The sequence below is a fragment of the Habropoda laboriosa genome, unplaced genomic scaffold (assembly GCF_001263275.1).
Source record: "Habropoda laboriosa isolate 0110345459 unplaced genomic scaffold, ASM126327v1 scaffold11, whole genome shotgun sequence".
In the NCBI taxonomy this organism is placed as follows: domain Eukaryota; kingdom Metazoa; phylum Arthropoda; class Insecta; order Hymenoptera; family Apidae; genus Habropoda; species Habropoda laboriosa.
The window spans coordinates 517292-518104 of record NW_017100150.1 but is presented as its reverse complement, the minus strand read 5'-3'; the positions used below and the strand labels follow the sequence as shown (position 1 = coordinate 518104).

Here is an 813-nt window from a genome sequence, read left to right as displayed (position 1 = left end):
AAGGTAATGATAATTATATTCTTATATATTGTTATTATTGATGAAATATGTAGTGCAAGTAAAGATGATGAAATATACTTTTTAAAGTAAACAACGAAGAAAGTTCACTATAAATTTGTATTTCTTTTTTTAATTATTTAACAAGAATAGTTACTTAACAAGAGTTTGACAAGTAGAATGATACTTTTGTAGTTAAATAGTTTTCAATTCCATTAAATTTGTGATTTTGAATCTGCTTATTTACACCTTATGATATAGGATTTTGCAACAATTAACATAGATATTTTATTAAATTCATGTTAATAAGTTTTTTTAACTGTTAACAATCATTAACAAATGTTTCTACTACATTATAAAAAAAAGTAATAAAAACAATGATAATTGAAATATTTTTCGATTATATTTAGTTTTGTGTTAATAAATGTTAAAGGATTCAAATGCGATTTAATATGAAAAATATGTCATGTATCATTGAATATCAATTTCATACATCTTTATCGTTACATCCGCTTAAAATGATTATTAGTTTAAATAATTATAACTAAAATACATAAATAAATTTATAGAGTCAGAGAAGTATCATGAGATGATAGCAGCGACTGAGAGTCCGCCAAAATGTTCGGGTTCGTTCCGTTTGAAAGATGATGCTGAATTTCCACCTATTACACAAAGGACGGATTGAGTGTAATAATTCGGACATATCAAAAATTCTGAATGAAGATGAATTATATCCAACAGTGATCGAAATTAGAACATTGAGTACACAGGTCAAAGTATGAATCTATAGTCATAGTTAACGTTACAAAAATTTTG

General features: G+C 24.7%; 1 protein-coding gene across 1 annotated transcript in view; it reads left to right on the top strand.

The window, feature by feature from the left end:
* Window positions 1-813, top strand: part of LOC108574867 (WD repeat domain phosphoinositide-interacting protein 2) — a 15328-nt gene extending 14515 nt beyond the window's left edge. Inside the window, 1 exon segment of the mRNA XM_017937517.1 lies at window positions 567-813. Within this exon segment, the coding sequence (XP_017793006.1) occupies window positions 567-682 (116 nt within the window). The 3' untranslated portion in view covers window positions 683-813.